The following is an 18,194-nucleotide window of genomic DNA, read 5'->3' as shown; positions in this document are numbered from 1 at the left end:
GCCATTCATTTGATATCCTTCATCTACTTCTGCCCAATTGTGAGTCTACACGTGTCATCTCATCTTTCTTTTTACCCAATTCTTTCCTTATTTTTTTCGTATGAAACAAAGATGCCTTTGATATTTATTTATTTGATTATGTTCCGGTCATTTGTATTTAGAGATATTCATTTTATTCGCAAGGTCCAAGCTCTCCGTCAAATGGGGAGAGAATTTTCAGTTTAGACGAAAATTGAGGGAATCACAATACATGGGGTCGAGTACTAGATTAAATATAAATATGTTTTTTAACCCATATTTTTAATATATATATATATATATATATTTTTTTTTTTGTTATATTAAAAAAAAAATTAGTTAATTTTGAGAGTGTAATTGTAATATTTAAATTAAAAGTTATATGGTAGATTAGTTTAGATGTTAAAAACTACTTTGAAAAAATATTTCTTTTACAAAATTTTAATAAATATTATATTAAAAAAATGAAAATTTTAAAACAATTATTTTTTTAAAAAAATAACGAACAGTAAAAATTTACCGAAGAAATCTCCACAACAATAAAATGAAAAAATTCACGAAGAAAAAAAAAATGAAATAGGTGACACGGATGGAAACAAAGAAAGCTTCCTTGTCCCCACCACGTGGACATCTCTATTTGCACTTATAATAATAATAATAATAAAATGTTCATGGCACGCAATAAAACAAAGAAAAAAATTAATTAAAATGATGTTTTTTCTTTCCTAATATTAGGAAAATTTCATATTTTATTTTAAATATTGTTTTAATATGAATAGATCCCAGTTCATTTATAAAAAATATTATAATAAATAAAAAGAGTACACGTACTCACAATACCTAAAATCTCATACTCGTACTCCATTCTAGATACTTATGTCAAATCTCTATCCTCTTGGTCGAACATATATACCCGAGTACACGTACTCACCATCCCTAAAATCTCATACTCGTACTCCGTTCTATATACTTATGTCAAATCTCTATCCTCTTGGTCGAACATATATACCCGAGTACACGTACTCACCATCCCTAAAATCTCATACTCGTACTCCGTTCTATATACTTATGTCAAATCTCTATCCTCTTGGTCGAACATATATACCCGAGTACACGTACTCACCATCCCTAAAATCTCATACTCGTACTCTGTTCTATATACTTATGTCAAATCTCTATCCTCTTGGTCGAACATATATACCCGAGTACACGTACTCACAATACCTAAAATCTCATACTCGTGCTCTGTTCTATATACTTATGTCAAATCTCTATCTTCTTGGTCGAACATATATACCACGTCGAACCACAACCAAACTTTACAACCAAGCAAGGCTTCCATTTTATTAAGTATTCAAATTTTGTGGTACTCAAAAAGAATAAACTGTAGTTGACATTACATGAATATGGTACACAAAATAATACAGCTCAAATTGCAACACCACCCTAATTACATTGCTAATTTCCACTCAGATTTGATTCTTGAACCTTGCTGCTATCATTCTCTTTGCTGCTGTGTAGCATTTCTTGTATGCTTTCTGCTAGCCTCGACGCCTCCTCGTCAAATTTCAGCGTTCTTCTCTGCAAACTCTGCATCAACTCGATGTTTGTAGTTCGTGCGTTGATGATTCGATCGTTCAAGATACAATATCAAGTGGTTTGGTAACACGTACCTCGGATTCCCATAAGCAATCCCTCGCCTTGCGTGGAATTATGTGAATGTGAGTCTGATCACAAAGATTAGCAAAGATTTGTTGTATAACGTCTAGTAAATTTTAGCTTTCAACAAACTAGGAGAAGATTTGAACTTCTGATATACTAGTCAGGGTTGTACTTCCTCACTCAATTGAGCTATGCTTAAATTGGTCGAGTAGAATTTAGCTTAAATGCAAATGTTTATGGCGATGCACCATTATTGAAACCTATGTTGACTACAAGGGGCATAGAAAAGAGTAAGTGTAACAGCCCAAGGCCACTACTAGCAAATATTATCCGCTTTAGCCCGTTATGTATCGTCGTCAGCCTCATGGTTTTAAAACGCGTCTGTTAGGGAGAGGGTTTCACACCCTTATAAGGGATACGACGTGGGCCCTCACAGCTCACCCCCCTTGGGGGCCCAGCGTATCAGAGCCAGTCACCGGACGGTACGAGACACTGGTCAGAGTAAGACTAGACCCTCTCTATAGTAGGCGCGTTTTAAAACCGTGAGGCTGATAGTGATACGTAACAGACCAAAGTAGACAATATCTACAAGCCGTGGGCTTGACGGTTACAATAATAGAGATTGTGTTACAACTTACATGGAATATAACTTGACCAGCAGCCACACCATTGTTAACTAATAAGTTGAATGAATCTGCATGATATAAGTTTGTCTTCATGTCAGTTGAAACTACTTGAAGCAACAAACATCCGACACAGATTAAAAAATGGGAAATAGATCAAATTAGACGTGAACCAAGACTCTATCTTCTAGCGGTGGGTTTGTGCGGTTACATAAAAAGTGTTCGTAAAAGTCAATGCACAATACGACTATCGTAGATACGTTCCTAAACATAAATAAATGCTCGAATTATCTTGCACATTTCAGAACAACATTAACAGTTAACTGGGGACAAGATTGTATGTTCCTGTCTTTCAAACCAGAAACACGACCACATGAAGTTCAAATTCAAACATGCCTGAATTCCCAACATGTGAAAAACCAAACATTTGACAAACAGGAGAGAAGACAGAAACATAGAATGAAGCAAATAAATGTCGGTTCATACCACTGCCGGTAGACTTCATGATTGCATTGCTAATTAATGGAACTTTTGAACACATTGCAGCTATCACCTGTTCAGTAAGTAGATAGAAGATGGACAAAATAAATACATAAATCATCAGAAAATCGACAATGAGAGAACCCAAATATATATATCGGAATCTAAGCTTGTTCAACCACACATGCCGCCTGCGCGTGCATGTTCAATCGTCTGCGACACATCCGACTTGCCTCTACACTAGGCCAAGTCATTCGGCTTGACCTTGGCTCTGCTCAGGCCAAGGTCTCTCAATGCAACGTCGCATCTCATCTTGCCATCTCGATCACTATCGACAGGGTCCATATGTCTTGACACCATCCCGAGTTTCGGGATGTCGTCGGCCATCATAACTCGCTCGGTCATGCAATCGAGAATGGGCCCGCGTGTCTTTCATCTCATTGGGACTTCCCGAACATCCATCCATCCGGGTTCTATCGAGCCATTGGCCCTCCTATGCCCATGCCGAGTCATTTATGGATACCGTACTAGATAGCGGGTGTATGTAGCAACCTCCAACACGCGAGCTAGGGCGCAATAGCAGCACACCCGTGCTGTCCGGTACTGTCCTTCAAAAACCCATTTCAAAGGAAGTCGCCCGAGACACTCGTCTCGGCCCGCTCGCCCACACTGTGACACACGATGTGCCACAGGGTAGCTCACACACGTATGTACAAAAACAAACATGCATATATATATACATATATTGACAATTACTTTAGAACGTATAGCTTAAGTGGATGGTTACTTACAGAAGGAGGCGTAGCTTCCAACGAAGAATAATGAGATTTTGGTATAATTAGAGAGTGCCTGAGATATGGAAAATAAATAGAAGAGCCTTAAAGGGGATAACAATTCAAATCAACATATATCTAAGTTAGATTAGGAAGCCTAAAGTCACATTTAATAGGTCAATTATATAATGGCACATCGCCACGGGATCTTGTATCCTAAACACATCCACGATACATCTACGGTTTAAAACTGTGGAATAGGACATAGACCTCGAGGGTTTCAAGCCGAGCTTGATTCAACGTAGTTTGCACGATTAAGGAAAAAGATTTTGAAGTTCCCAAAAGATCTAAGATAATGATGAAGCTTTTCGGAGTGGATATAATAAAATATATAGGTCGAGTAAATTGTAACAACTCAAGCACACCGTTAGTGGATATTGTCCACTTTGGCCCATTACGTATCGTCGTCAGCCTCATGGTTTTAAAACGTATCTACTAGGAAGAGGTTTCCACACCCTTATAAAGAACGCTCCATCCCCTCTCCAACCAATGTGGGATCTCACAATCCACCCCCCTTGGGGCCCAACGTCCTCACTAACACACCGCACGGTGTCTAGCTTTGATACCAACAGTAACAAACCAACCCCATCGCTAATAGATATTGTCCACTTTGGCCCGTTACGTACCGCCGTCAGCCTCACGGTTTTAGAACGCGTATGCTAGGGAGAGGTTTTCACACTCATATAAGGAATGCTTCGTCCCCCTCTCCAACCAACGTGGGATCTCACAATCCACTCCCCTTGGGGCCCAACGTTCTTGCTAACACACTGCCCGGTGTCTAGCTCTAATACCAACTATAACAACCCAAACCCACCACTAATAGATATTGTCCGCTTTGGCCCCTTACGTATCGTCGTCAGCCTCATAGTTTTAAAACGTATCTACTAGGGAGAGGTTTCCACACCCTTATAAAGAACGCTTCATCCCCTCTCCAACCAATGTGGGATCTCACAATCCACCCCCCTTGGGGCCCAACGTCCTCACTAACACACCGCACGGTGTCTAGCTTTGATACCAACTGTAACAAATCAACCCCATCGCTAGTAGATATTGTGCACTTTGGCCCGTTACGTATCGCCGTCAGCCTCATTGTTTTAAAACGCGTATGCTAGGGAGAGGTTTTCACATCCATATAAGGAATGCTTCATCCCCTCTCCAACCAATGTGGGATCTCACAATCCACCCCCCTTCGGGCCCAACGTTCTCGCTAACACACTGCCCGGTATCTGGCTCTAATACCAACTATAACAACCCAAACCCACCGCTAATAGATATTGTCCGCTTTGGCCCCTTACGTATCGTCGTCAATCTCACGATTTTAAAACGTGTCTACTAAGGAGAGGTTTTCACACCCTTATAAAGAATGTTTCATCCCCTCTCCAACCAATGTGGGATCTCACAATCCACCCCCTTTGGGGCCCAGCGTCCTCGCTGGTACACCGCACAGTGTCTAGCACTGATACCAACTGTAACAACCCAAGTCCACCGTAGTAGATATTGTCCACTTTGGCCCGTTAATATCACCGTCAGCCCCACGGTTTTAAAATGCGTATGCTAGGGAGAGGTTTCCACACCATTATAAAGAATGTTTCGTTCCCCTCTTCAACCAATGTAGAATCTCACATAAATGCAATGATGTTAGCTACCTAGTGACATGCAACAATGAATAATCTTACACGAGAAAAGTGGTAGATAGCTAACATCATTGCATAGAAGCTAAGTCATATTCAATGGTATCACGCAGATACATCATCAGACAAAATGAGTCTAAGCTAATATCCAACATAACAACTATATAAATATGTACTGCATCTTGGAGGAATGATACCTTACCCATTACTCAATGGTCTTGTATCTAATATACAAAGGCAACTATCATCTTCATAGAGCTGCAAGTTAAAATGTCATCTCTTAATGTTGGTTTCAAATGTCCCATATATCTCACAAAGCAAACCTTAAACGATGACACGAAAATCGTAAATGAACAAAATAATTAGTACCTTAAAAGCGGGTTCCTCGCCGAGTATAATCCTGCAGAAAACACAACCATCTTGTAGACTCCCCTTGTGAGGATCATAAATTAGCTGCTGCTCACTCTTGGCTACCGAAGCACAGTTCGAAGAGGAAAGATGTGAGGGGGTTGCTCGACTACGTCCCGAGTTAATTGGACGGAGATGCGAACAGAGAATGGCAAGCCTCCGGGCCTCCATGGACTATCCAAAGCAGAAAGTATTGCAGTCAAATTGTGAATTGCCATAAGTATATAGTGTAACACATGTAGAGAATTTGATAAAAACAAACAGAGCCACTGAGAAAGTCTCCTTCAGCTGCAATCAGCTAGTGTTTTAAGTTCATTCCTCCAAGAAAACAGTCCTTAATGAAATCAAGACACGCTCTATTTAGTCATCTACTCATCACCTATACAACATGGAAATACCTCACTTCTGACTCTTATACATTTTAACCCATTACCCCTAATTTGGATATGGAGCATTTGAAACTTCGAGCGTGTTTGAGAGTAATTTTGAAATGGCTAAAATTATCTAACAACGAAGAAAATAAGAAGCCCTGTTTCAATTATTGAATGAAAACACTGACTTGAAGAGAATGGAATGATGAATTGGTAATTAAAAATGGAATTGCAAATGAAAGTTACCAAGTTACTGGATAGATACTAAATAACCATGTTGTTGCCATATTCAGTATACTTTGGTCATTTGAACAATTGTAACGTCCCAAGCCCACTACTAGCAGCTATTGTCCTCTTTGGACTTGAAGAGAATGGAATGATGAATTGGTAATTAAAAATGGAATTGCAAATGAAAGTTACCAAGTTATTGGATAGATACTAAATAACCATGTTGTTGCCATATTCAGTATACTTTGGTCATTTGAACAATTGTAACGTCCCAAGCCCACTACTAGCAGCTATTGTCCTCTTTGGACTTTCCATTTCGGGCTTCCCCTCAAGACTTTAAAACGCGTCTGCTAAGGAGAGGTTTCCACATCCTTATAAAGGGTATTTCGTTCTCCTCCCCAACCGATGTGGGATCTTACAATCCACCCCCCTTTGGGCCCAACGTCCTCGCTGGCACTCGTTCCTTTCTCCAATCAATTTGAAATCTACCCCCTTCGAGGCCCAACGTCCTTACTGGCACACCGCCTCGTGTCTACCCCCCTTCGGGGCTCAGCCTCCTCACTGGTACATTGCCTAGTGTCTGGCTCTGATACCATTTGTAATGGTCCAAGCCCACCGCTAGCAAATATTGTCCTCTTTGGACTTTCCCTTTTGGGCTTCCCTTCAAGGCTTTAAAACGCATCTGCTAGTGAGAGGTTTCCACACCCTTAGAAAGGGTGTTTCATTCTCCTCCCCAACCGATGTGGGATCTTACAATCCACCCCCCTTCGGGGCCCAACGTCCTCGCTTGCACTCGTTCCTTTCTCTAATCGATGTGGGACCCCCACCAAATCCACCCCCTTCGAGGCCCAGTGTCCTTACTGGCACACCGCCTCGTGTCTACCCCCTTTCGGGGCTCAACCTCCTCGCTGGCACATCGCCTAGTGTCTGGCTCTAATACCATTTGTAACGGTCCAAGCCCACAACTAGCAAATATTGTCCTCTTTGGGCTTTCCCTTTCGGGCATCCCCTCAAGGCTTTAAATCGCGTTTGCTAGGGAGAGGTTTCCACACCCTTATAAAGGTTGTTTCGTTCTCTTCCCCGACCGATGTGGGATCTTACAACAATATTCACCAAATTTACACTTCCCAACCCAAAAGTATTTCCAGATACTATTTCCAACCCACATGACCGTTGTTCTTTCTTTTTGTTTTTTAATCCTTTTCCACATCATTTTGTTCTATCCTGAGTTTAAATCCTATATTTGCCCCCTTTACTTTCAGCTTTGTCTATTTAGTATCAGTACTTTCAAAACATCCATCTATGTCGGAACCTGTACCCTCAAAAAGTTCATTTGGTTTTTACACTTTTAAAACATGATTGTTTTGAAGTCCCTATTTGCAAAATCCTAACACAAGGAAGCCCGACAAGATTTCAAGAAATTGTCACATACTGCTGAATTCTAATTGAAAAAATGACATAAAAATGAAACAAAGGACCAAAAACAGGACTTAAAACATTAATTCTTCTACTACCAGGCCAAAATATTAGTTCCCTTCCTCTGTGCCAATGGACCCGAATCCAGAAAATCAAGTCAAAGCTTACATTTGCACCGTTTCAGAAGTTTAACCAAACCAAGCAAACTACAATATAATCCTTGCTAAAACAAAGCTGCAAGTTACAAGAACAGAGCATCTCATGAACAGCGCAAAAATTAGCACAAGGAATTGTGATTCACCTCTAGCTAGCTCCCCGGATTCTGCACCAAATCTTTCAGCTCTTTATTCGTCTCGATCCTGTATCAATTAAAGAACCCCATATCCATCAGCAATTTGTAGCGAGACCCATTTGGCCACTGAGTGTTTGGAACCCAGATAGAAAATTTGGTTAAGTGAGCTAAAAAAACTGGGTTAGAGAAAGAGCAGAGGCGTGAGTGAGTGGTAGCCGGTAGGGCTCAGTGGGATGAAAGAAAGAGAGAAGGAAAGAAGTGGGGGGATGGTGATTGAGGGAGTTTTGCAGAGTTTGATGGCGTTGGTTTTGCAGAGTTTGTGTCTGTGGGTGACAGAAGAAAAGAGATGAGATTCCAAAACGAATGGCTGCTCTCTAGTCTCTACGCTATGCCTTAGAGAGCCATTCTGGGTTGGACTTTGGATTATTGGGCCTAAAAATGCTTTCTTTAGAGAGAACAGAACAAATTTTATATCAAATTCACTAATAATACATTTTAATTAAATGATTCAAAAGAAAATTGTTGAGTTTAATATATTTGTATTCAAATTACTATTGAGAAAACAAAAAATGAGATCAAAATAAACAAAATCATCCCTTTTTAAAATTTTAGTAAAAAATAATGTATTAGGTAAATGAAATATTAAAAGAAATAACGTATTTTCTATTAACGTATTAGATAGGTACATTGAATAAAATGTTATCATCGGCTTCATTCAAATATTTAGTAAAAGATTAAAATGTTATTGGTAAACTTACAAGCTAATGGCGCAATCAGTTTGCATAATCAAGAGTAAACGAAAAGGACAGAGAGGGTGAAGCCTAGCTTGGTGAAGAGTCTCCCAGTTCCATGTACAAAGGGCTAACCAAACCAAAGCTGGAATTTCTTATTTTCAATCATCACTATAATTCAACTTCCCTACAAGGTTATGGTATAAAGAAAATACATATTTCTGGGGAAAGAATGAGTGGTAATTTACATGAAGAATAGGTATGGAAGTTGAAAAAATGGAGAGAATTAGGAAGCCTTCTAAGAAAAAGTAACTAAACCTCACATCTAATCAACAAGCCTCTAAGCTTTGTTTGCTGCTCATTAATTACCAGTGGATGTTGCACTGTTCCAAATATTGGTTGTTGAAGTCTATGTGTTTGATCCAAAACTCTTTGTATTCTCCAAATCCAACGTCTAACCATGGCTTCCTAACACCGTCGTAGTGTATAACAGCTGCCTTCTCGATGTCGTCTTGTGGCACGGTAGAGTCATGGCCGAGTCCGAGCACATGCCATTGTCGCTCCACCGCTGTTGTTTGGTTATAGAATGTGACCCACCCCAAAGGCAAGCTTCCACCCTTCAAGATTGGCCGTTCATTACTCTGCATTCATTACATAGTAGCTGTGAGGAATGATAGTACTGTATGTGCATTTGAACATTATTTTCTATTTCTAAAACTATGGTTTGTAAACGAACTATAGCAGAGACTAAACCAACATTTTGATGCTGTTTATCTAAACTAATGCAATTTAAATTATCATAGTTTTAAACTACTACAAACGAAAAACATACTGTAAATTGAAATAACAAAGTATACAACTGTATTTAAACGAAAGGCTCTCCTCAACCACTTCCTTTTCCTTCCTCCCTAGCTGGGGCGTGTGCAGATTACATTTTCCTACTGTGGTGCTTCATTTTGTTGAGTGAAAGCTTTTTCAATAAACTCTAGGAAAGAAGAGTTGGCAAGAATGAACCTTGAATGAAGAAGAAATCGTGGCTATTGTCGAGTCCCTTGGTAATGATAAATCACCAGAACATATAGTTTCCAGGGGAATTCTTACAAGCTTGGAACAAGTGCACATCTTTAAGGTGTTCTAAGAGTTATTTAGAACGCTATACTCAATAAATGCCTAAAAGAAATTACATTTGGCCCGATCCTCAAAAGTATCCATCACTCGAACAGGTGATAACCATTTGTGCATTAGATTGAGGAATGGAGTCTAAAACAGTAAATGTTCTCATGGAAACAATCCAAAAAAGTCCTCCAAATGAAAATTTCAATTAACCAACAAAGATATAAAAGTCTTTGATGCAGTTCTAATCACAAAGGAAGTGGTGGAAGAAAAGACAGAAAAGGGTGGGGTCATCAGACCTGTTTTTGAAAAATCATATGATAATGTGGGTGGGTTTGTAACTTTTTTTACGAAGTATTGGAAGGAAAAGGATTCAGACAAAAATAAAGGTGGTGGGCAAGAGGATGCATTACCACAGGTTAGTTAAATTTAACAATGAGAACTCCTTTTTTGGCAAGCAGAATCTTATGGTTTATCCCTAAGCCCTAGGGTTCTTGTCATCTCCCGGAGAAGCCCTTGGTTGGAGCACACTGGACTCAGCCCTCACTTCCTCCTTCAACCCACTCATGAACTGACACTCCAAGTGAGCTCTATCAACTTTGATAATGGAGCAGCAAACTGCTAAAAAAGGCAATGATACTCTTCGAAGGTGCTTTCTTGCTAGAGAGCTATGGATTTTTCACACAACATCACCTTTTGGGTTGGTCGAAAGTTTTTTGGCAACAAATAACGAAGTTGTCCCAACATACGGTGCTTTCCTTCAATCTAGTTATGCAAAGACAATATCTCTCCTCCCAAGCAAAGCACAAAGCCTCCAGTTTTTCAGCTTATACTAACGGATTTAACACAAAATAATATTCCACCTAAGGCAGCCATCAGGATTTGTTCCCTAAAAACTGGTTTCTCCAACTTCTTTAAACGAATGTCCTTCAGAAAGATTCTAGAGAAGTATATAATTAGGGAAAGATTCAAGAGTTCCTTTACTCTTCTAACTTCTAGCTAGCACATTAAATGAATCAAGCGTTCCCCTTACCATGATCCTCCTTGATCTTCTCCATTGGATACTTCTCCCGTGTGCCAAAATCCCTCCAACTTCTTAGCGAACTCCGACTCCATCTTACTATCAAGTAATCTATTCAACTCCTCACTTATCACAGCGAGCTCTTTCCCATTTGTACTTTAACAGCCACCATTGTTTCTTCGATGGACTTGCATCTATCTATCTGTTCATCTCTCTCTCTCTCTCTCTCTCTCTCTCTCTCTATCCACCATCTATCTATCTATCTATACACACACGTACATACATATGTCTATGTATGTGTGCGTGTATATATATATTAATAGTGATCATTCCCGATAATTGAACAACTCCAATAACACTTGAGATGAAACCACATAGAGAAATATAGAATTAGGGAAAGATTCAAAAGTCCTCTTGCAGCATTACACTTCCAACTTCAAGCTAGACACTAAATGCATACCTCCCTTTGTTTTTTAAACAAGAAACAAATTTTCATTCATAGACGACAATAATGAAAAGAGCTAGAAAGATAAAAATTCCAAAAGTTATAATAACCAATAAAGAACCTAGGAGAACAATGCGCTTAATTCCAGAAACAGAATCGCAAAACCAAAGAACCACTGAAGCGAAGACAAACCCACCAAAATGTAAAATTAGCATCTAGACCATAGCCCAAAAGACAAAACTTTGTTAGAAGAAGTACAGCCTAAAGTACACAAGTAGCTAGGAGACAAGGTAGACTCATTTAACGAAGCATTGCAAGCAGAAACACAAGTAAACGAAATATGAACTGAATCTAAAAAAATTGCAGCCTAAAATATCTGCAGAATGCTGGACAGGAAGATATGATAAGCACATTCTGATGATTATAAACTAGGTAGATAGTGACTGCTAATACACAAACACGCAAAAATAGTTGCCCTCTCCAGGAAAAGTAGTAGCACGCAACCAAAGCAACTAATATCGATTTTCTTACCAATCGTAGATATTTATGGTAGAGAGCAGTTAAATTTTCTTCCCTCCACCGTCTGAGATCAAATACGTTCATCCCAAATGCCCACGTACATGCCTTATTGTCAAACTTATCGGCAATCAGAGGATCTGAGAAGTTGATGAACGTATCCATCCGTAGAAAAGAAACTTCACTTTCTTTACAAGTTTCAACAGCAACATTCACCTTCCCCTTCATATCAACGTGCCACAAACCAGATAAATCCTTTTGCACCACCACATCATGATCAAGAAGTATGACCTTATCCAGGGAAGGAAAGATATTTGGCAGATAGAACCGCAGATAGTTGAGTTCGGAAGTAAACCTTGAGTCACTAGTATTTTGCATCGTCCATCCTAAATCATACTCCGTGGATAGCCATTTAAAGTTTTCCATGCTCAGGACCTCAATTGTGGCTTTTCCGGGAGGATTTAGTGAGAACCACATGGACATTGCTGGTAAGTTCAATGAATTGGTCACCAAGTGGAAGACAATTTTTTCCGGTTCCTAAAAATTTAAAACAGACAATTATACATGTTTTCAGAGAATAAAATGTCCCTAATAGCCACCACTATAAATCAGTGCGAAGAGACAAAATCCACACGATATACAACCTTGAGAATGCCCTAGTGCAAATAAGAAATAGTATGTTTTAAGCTTTAAATTCTAATGTAGGTAACCAAAGTTGATTGCAATGCTCGAAGGGGAAAAAATAAAAGGTACATACCATAGCACTTGAAATAGTGGAATTGACAACAACTGCACAAGCCAAAACGTTGTCGGAGAAGACAGCATAATGATACAATGTAGTGTCGTTCAACTTATTCTGTTCAGGAAGCAGCCTCTCCGAAGGTTGCAAAGCAAAGTACTCAGAAGTCAATTGCATCGATAGACAATGAAAGCCTTTAGGGGTGGTGCTTGCAGCAAGATTTAGAAGATAAGTAGCTTGTTTCTTTTGCATACGAACTTGCTCTTCAGCAGTTTCAGCCATAGCCCGAAGCTTTGAAGACATTACCGAGCAGTCTGGGTAAGCATTGCCTGCTTTTACTAATGAAGACTCCATACTTTTCATTTTCTGCAAAGCACTACAAATTCAAAAGGTTTTCAGGTGAAATTCCACTAGTTGACATTAAAAAGCTGGATATAATTTTCCACACAAGTGTAGCTAGTTGACATTAAAGCATCCTTCATAATTTTTTAACTTTCTTTCAAACTCTCCTAACAAAAATGTGAAAAATGGCAATGAAATTCCTATTTACCTCTTTGTCAATTCAGAATCCCTAGTAACTTCCTCAACTACGTGTTCCAAGTCTTTGATTCGTAGCCTTAACTCTTTCATCAGATGAGAATTACTACCTGGTGGGGCAAAACTTAGGTAGGCTTTGGCTCTTATCAGTTGATCTATGATCTCCTTTACCTTATAATCTATAGATCTAGACTTGGCTGTGCGTGCACTGTTATCGTGCTTGACAGTACTCCGATTAGATAGTGGATACTTTGTCTCTATTTCCACATCTCTCACTCCCCTTGACTGACCATGCACATTCTTATCCTGTCGTCCAGTTGCATTAAAAGAATGTTCCTGCAATCAAAAATTAGAACCAGTGTGTAGGTGAACTTATGTATAGTTCATACATGCTAGAGAAGAAGTTCACTGTTGCAGAACATTTGTGCTTCTAATGGTTCAGTTGGGGAAATAAAAACAACTTAAGCGAGGAACAAAGGTCAAAAAATATAAGAAGAGGAAGTCGTTTATAAATGATGTTGAGGCCACATATAGAAATTCCAATAATAAGAACCACAATTAGTTCCCGGAATTGCAATGTTGCACATACCCCCCAAACTTGATTCACATTATTTATGTTGGTGTGATGATCACCAGGCCTTACCTTTTCAGAAATTCAAAGATTACAAACTTAAAGTAGTACAAAAATATGTCATCAGATGCATTAGATTAAAGAGATCTTTAATGTAGAACAAATATTTTTCATCAATATGTCAAAACATACCATACATTGTGAACATACTAGACTTGTATCAGGGCTTGAGTTAATTCAACATGATCAAATGTAAGAACCCAAAAAATTCATTTCCTTCAAATCTCGTAGTTTAAACATTTTGTAAAAACATGACGAAAAGAACGTTATATTGAAAGATTATTCACACAGAAGAAAACGTTTGATTCAAACACAATATTGGCTAGATAAGGAATTGAACTTCAACCTATCAACACATACAAGCAACCAAACGTATGAGTATACTGAGAAAACTGGAACTCAAGGGAAGACCACCTTCGACTTGTTAATGTGAGAGAGGTTTTCTAAAATCTTTCTTCAAGGAATTCTTTAAATATCACAATGAACTCCAATCCAATTATCAATAGTTATGCTATTTTTATGTTTAAAAGTACCAGTATTCCTATACAATTATGCCTTCAAAAAGAAAGCCAAAACATGGTTCCAACAATCCAAAAAGTATTTTCCTTGTTTTTAAAGACCTTAAATGTTAGATGAGTAGCATACTCAGGAATAATAAAGATAGTTTAAGATCAAGTAAAATTCAATTGCAACTTCTAAAATAAACAGGAGTTGAAGAACAAAAACAATTATCAACAATGTCAGGCTTCTCAAGAAATTGTTTTACAGCAGGATAGTGATCAATCATTACATTGAAGAATGAAATAAACAATATACAAAACCAAGGAAGACATTACACTCCTAATATTGCAAAACGCCACACATAAACATTTTGAATATCATTTGGAAGGAGATATCCGAGAGAATTAAAAGCATTTGTAGAACAGAGTACCTTTTTCCCATCATTCTCAAACCGTGTATCATTATTTACTTCGTTTGGTTTACTTCCTGCAGTTCAAATGGAATAGCCCAGAAAAAAGTAAAATAAATAAGAGAAATGAGAACCGCAGGGGAAAAATAAAACACAAGGAAAAACACAAACCAAAATCAAGGGAGTTATTTCCTTCTCTAGGATGAAAATTTTTATCTTCCAAAACAATAGATTTGGGTTCTTTCAAGCCTTCGACCGCTTCCTTCATGAGAATGCGAGTATAGATCAAATTCAGAACGTGCCAATGATACCAAGGGAATGACTGATTTAACTGATATGTAAGAATACCTGTCCGATTGAGTTAAGTGCTTCAACATCTCTCCACTTCTGCAAAGAACAATCGGGAACTGAAAACAAATTTGCAGTGAAAGAATAACAACTAAGCCTACGCCAAAAAGCAAAATCAAATTCTCTCATTTCAGCAAATCATTCACCTCGCGAACTAAAACAGAACCCACAAACAAAATTCAATAAGAACACAAACTGAAAGAACAACAGTCATACCCTGCTCCATAAATCCTCGATGAACTCCCTCCGCCCTGAATCAGAACAACCAACAAAATCAATCAAACCAAAACACACCCTCGTCCTCTTCCATTAAGTAGTCAAAAAAGAACAACACAATAGGAGAAAAACAAAACAAAACAAAACAAACCATCAGAAGTGATGATCTTGGGGTGGTGAGAAACAAGAACCAATGGAGCAATAACAGAGAAAGATAGCAGAGAGAGGATCAGAATCCTCTGGCATCGACGAAGCAGCTTCATCAACGCCGCCTTCCAACAGTGGATCCCGTTGAACAATTCCTCACAAAAACCATAAAAACCACATTCAAACTGCTCAGCGATGGAGGGAGAATTGAAATCAACGTATTGCTTCAAGAATACGGAACATCAAGGGAACGAAAATGAGGCCAAAAACAGAGGAGAATTGGCTTCTAGGGTTTAGGGTCAATCATTATAATATTCGTTTCCTTCTTCTTTAATCGCAAGCCGGTTGTTGAGAGAGAAACAAAGAAAGAAGAAGCTTGCTCTTCTCGGCCATGTTCGGCTGGTTCTCTATGTGAGTTTCCTGCGACGAGCTCTCTTTCTTTTTTTTTTTTTTTTTTTTTTTTTTTTTTGCTTTATTTTATTCTTGTCTTAAAAATAATATTCTCGTTATTTAATTTTATTTCCTTACTTTTAATTCTAACACGCTTTAAAATTCGTTTATACGGTTAATTTATTTATTTTTATTAAAAATTATTCCCATTCATTAACTAATTTTAATTTTTTTTATTTCTTTTTGTATTATTATTATTATTCTCGTAATATTTTAAAATTCGTCATTTTATATTATGTGATGCCGACAGTACTGCTTTATATATGAAAAATAATAATAATGATATTATTTTCCTTAAATAAATTAATAATATTCCTACGACAATAATGGTAGTTTTTTTAATCAATTTTGAGTCGCCATTGCTTCTGAATCTCGAGTATTCTATTAGAATGAGAACTGTGGTTGACAAACTATTATCGATCATCCAATATCAAGAATACGTTATAAGTATCTTCAAATTTCTCACCAAGCTCAAATGTGGTATATTCAAGATATACGTATTTTCTTTCACAACTTCTCAAGTGATCCAGAGCACCGATCTTGGTGTTATTATTCAACTTTTTAATTTTAGATATTTATTTAATACATCCTTATTATATTCATCATTCTGAGTAGGATATTCATTTTTTGTTATTATCCTGGCTGATCATAGTGATGAATATAATAAGGATGTGTTAAATAAACATTGGAAGTTTTGAAGTTGGGTAATAACACCAAGATCGGTGCTCTGGGTCACTTGATTTTGAATATACCACCTTTGAGCTTGGTGAGAAATTTGAAGATGCTTATAACGATGGATGATCAGCAGCGATAAAGGCTTCACTGATTGAGTTAGGTGATGAATTGCGGCCGTAAAGACTGATTGAGTTAGGGTTTGGCTTTGGGGGGGTTCGGCTTTGGGGGAGTATTAGAATACCAAACCCCAACTCAGGAAAATTCTTATATTAAGAATACCAAGATCAATGTTCTGATATGAGAAATATAAATAAAATATACTATAAATCAAATCATAAAAGAAATAATATTAAGATATATTCCATAAACAATATATTCTCCTATAAATCAAATCATAAAAAAAATAATATTAAGATATAATATTTAAGATATATTTCATTGACAATATATTCTCCAAATATTATACGTCAACCGTTTGAGTCAAATTCAAACATAATTTAACATATAAGACATCATTTAAAAAGTCGATAGTTCAATCTCTTTTATCAAGCACGTGAGTTTAATATATTAAATCAGAATACTCGTAGATCTACTTTTAGTTTTAAATTTTCAAATTTCTTTTCCAATTTTGTAATTTTTAAAAATTAAATTTATTCTTTTCATAATACCATGTGATTTTGTTGAATTTACTGAAATTTTTGTAATTGTTGGATGAAAGTCCTACCTCTGCTAATTTAGAGAATGATCATGAGTTTATAATCCATGAATATTATATCCATTGGTATGGGATCTTCTGGGAATGCGAAAGCAAAGCCATAAGAGCTCATACTCAAAGTGGACAATATCGTACCATTATAAAGAGCCGTGGTCAACTAATATGGTGACCGATGTGATTCTATTGGGACAAGTGGCGGTGTCGTTGGGGTTCGGTAATGGTGGGGCCCACAACAAATTTCAACGGTTTTTGAAAATTTATTGAAAATAAAATTCCATTAATTTAATTTGAGGTTGATTGGTTTGGTAGGGTCGTTGGCTTTTCCTTTCAATTAAATTATACAAAATATAATTTTAATTATAATTTCATTTAATTAAAAAGAAAATAAGCAACCAAAACTTTTATTTTTGGAAGTTAAAAATGTAGATATTTATTTTTGTAAAATATTATTAAAGTAATAAATTTAAAATAGTTTAATTGATTTTAAGATAATTTTTTAATTTTTAGACAGAAAATAACAAATAAAGCCAAACCCAACAACAAGAAGACAAAACATAACGTACTTAAAAAATATTTAAATTTAAACATTTGAAAATGTCGGGATAGAAGAGAGGTTGTTCACTGTTTATATATTCACTACAAGTGAATCAAACCGTAAAATTTTTTGATGGAAGGATGAACCTTGACGTGTTACAAACGCAAGTCAAAGATGTGATATACAGTTTCGGTCACACGAGATTCTAAAGGAAAGATCGAACCGTGGTACTTTTGAAATTTTGAACAATGACAACGGGTACGTGAAATTTTAAATAAAATAAACATTTTAAATCAATAGATTCTTCCCCGATTTATTAATTTATTAAATTCTAGATATTTATGTCTTTAATTCAAAATATTTTACTTAATTTTATCATTTTAATTAAAATTATTTTTTATGCACAAGTAAATAATTTAATGACTCTCGAAATTTATCTACAATTATCTCAATCTCTTAGTAATAAGACGATTTTACGTGGTGATGTTTTTAATAACTGGACA

At 37.1% G+C, this 18,194-nt stretch overlaps 2 protein-coding genes across 4 annotated transcripts; both read right to left on the bottom strand.

The window, feature by feature from the left end:
• Window positions 1-1,336: 1,336 nt before the first annotated feature.
• On the bottom strand, window positions 1,337-8,342 carry HINT3 (histidine triad nucleotide-binding 3). The gene is made up of 8 exons (XM_023658989.2): window positions 7,972-8,342; window positions 5,617-5,829; window positions 5,450-5,505; window positions 3,575-3,632; window positions 2,790-2,856; window positions 2,319-2,374; window positions 1,692-1,745; window positions 1,337-1,608 (listed from the first exon to the last, which is right to left on the bottom strand). The coding sequence occupies exons 2-8, from the start codon at window positions 5,824-5,826 to the stop codon at window positions 1,477-1,479; spliced, it is 633 nt and encodes a 210-aa protein (XP_023514757.2). The 5' UTR covers window positions 5,827-5,829; window positions 7,972-8,342; the 3' UTR covers window positions 1,337-1,476.
• A 482-nt stretch (window positions 8,343-8,824) lies between these two features.
• LOC111779182 (putative galacturonosyltransferase 6) lies at window positions 8,825-15,751 on the bottom strand. 3 transcript variants are annotated; one of them, XM_023659272.2, is made up of 9 exons: window positions 15,321-15,751; window positions 15,170-15,204; window positions 14,954-15,050; window positions 14,777-14,867; window positions 14,627-14,682; window positions 13,078-13,400; window positions 12,546-12,903; window positions 11,804-12,325; window positions 8,825-9,334 (listed from the first exon to the last, which is right to left on the bottom strand). In XM_023659272.2, the coding sequence occupies exons 1-9, from the start codon at window positions 15,321-15,323 to the stop codon at window positions 9,059-9,061; spliced, it is 1,761 nt and encodes a 586-aa protein (XP_023515040.2). In that variant the 5' UTR covers window positions 15,324-15,751; the 3' UTR covers window positions 8,825-9,058. The 3 variants fall into 3 exon arrangements, with proteins under 3 accessions (XP_023515040.2, XP_023515039.2, XP_023515041.2); XM_023659271.2 differs by having other exon boundaries at window positions 14,954-14,992; XM_023659273.2 differs by having other exon boundaries at window positions 14,954-15,012; window positions 15,321-15,434.
• Window positions 15,752-18,194: the final 2,443 nt, after the last annotated feature.

This window comes from Cucurbita pepo, chromosome 17, assembly GCF_057944985.1.
Source record: "Cucurbita pepo subsp. pepo isolate OVF chromosome 17, ASM5794498v1, whole genome shotgun sequence".
Lineage (NCBI taxonomy): Eukaryota > Viridiplantae > Streptophyta > Magnoliopsida > Cucurbitales > Cucurbitaceae > Cucurbita > Cucurbita pepo.
Note: the sequence above shows the minus strand (reverse complement) of the source record. Positions and strands in the feature narration are given on the sequence as shown.

What these genes read in the sequence shown, in the direction of transcription:
- HINT3 (XM_023658989.2), bottom strand. Translation starts at nt 5,826, where the DNA reads ATGGAGGCCCGGAGGCTTGCCATTCTCTGTTCGCATCTCCGTCCAATT. An exon ending in GCGAGGAACCCGCTTTTAAG is followed by an intron (nt 5,506 to 5,616) that starts GTACTAATTATT and finishes TTTAACTTGCAG; the next exon opens with CTCTATGAAGATGATAGTTG. An exon ending in CTGGTCAAGTTATATTCCAT is followed by an intron (nt 1,746 to 2,318) that starts GTAAGTTGTAAC and finishes CTTTGTGATCAG; the next exon opens with ACTCACATTCACATAATTCC.
- LOC111779182 (XM_023659271.2), bottom strand. Translation starts at nt 15,432, where the DNA reads ATGAAGCTGCTTCGTCGATGCCAGAGGATTCTGATCCTCTCTCTGCTA. An exon ending in TCGAGGATTTATGGAGCAGG is followed by an intron (nt 14,993 to 15,169) that starts GTATGACTGTTG and finishes TGTTCTTTGCAG; the next exon opens with AAGTGGAGAGATGTTGAAGC. An exon ending in CACTTAACTCAATCGGACAG is followed by an intron (nt 14,868 to 14,953) that starts GTATTCTTACAT and finishes ATTCTCATGAAG; the next exon opens with GAAGCGGTCGAAGGCTTGAA.